General features: G+C 63.2%; 1 protein-coding gene across 1 annotated transcript in view; it reads left to right on the plus strand.

Moving 5' to 3' along the window:
- Positions 1 to 280, plus strand: part of NPDC1 (neural proliferation, differentiation and control, 1) — a gene marked incomplete at its 5' end in the record, with an annotated part of 2638 nt that overhangs the window by 340 nt on the left and 2018 nt on the right. Inside the window, one exon of the mRNA XM_009703581.1 lies at positions 196 to 262. Coding sequence (XP_009701883.1) covers positions 196 to 262 — 67 coding nt within the window. The remainder of the gene's footprint in view (positions 1 to 195; positions 263 to 280) is intronic.

Genomic DNA, 280 nt, shown 5'->3' on the forward strand with positions numbered 1-280 from the left:
CCGCCGCCACGGTCCAGAAGTACCCGGTGGAGGCATCCCCCATCCCTTCAAATGATGATGTGGTGCTCGGTGAGACACCAGGGACGGGTGGCTCATGGGAAGGGGTTTCACATCCTCGCTGGGAAAGTGTGGGCTGGTAGCGCCATGCCACCAGACCACACTGTGCCACCAGACTCACCCACTGTCCCTCTGCAGGGCTGATCGTGGTGTGCACAGTGGCTGGGATCTCGGCACTGATCGTGGCTGCCGTCTGTTGGTGCAGGTGAGCCGGGGGCTGTCG

Source organism: Cariama cristata, unplaced genomic scaffold (genome assembly GCF_000690535.1).
Source record: "Cariama cristata isolate BGI_N322 unplaced genomic scaffold, ASM69053v1 scaffold26237, whole genome shotgun sequence".
NCBI classification, from domain to species: Eukaryota; Metazoa; Chordata; class Aves; order Cariamiformes; family Cariamidae; genus Cariama; species Cariama cristata.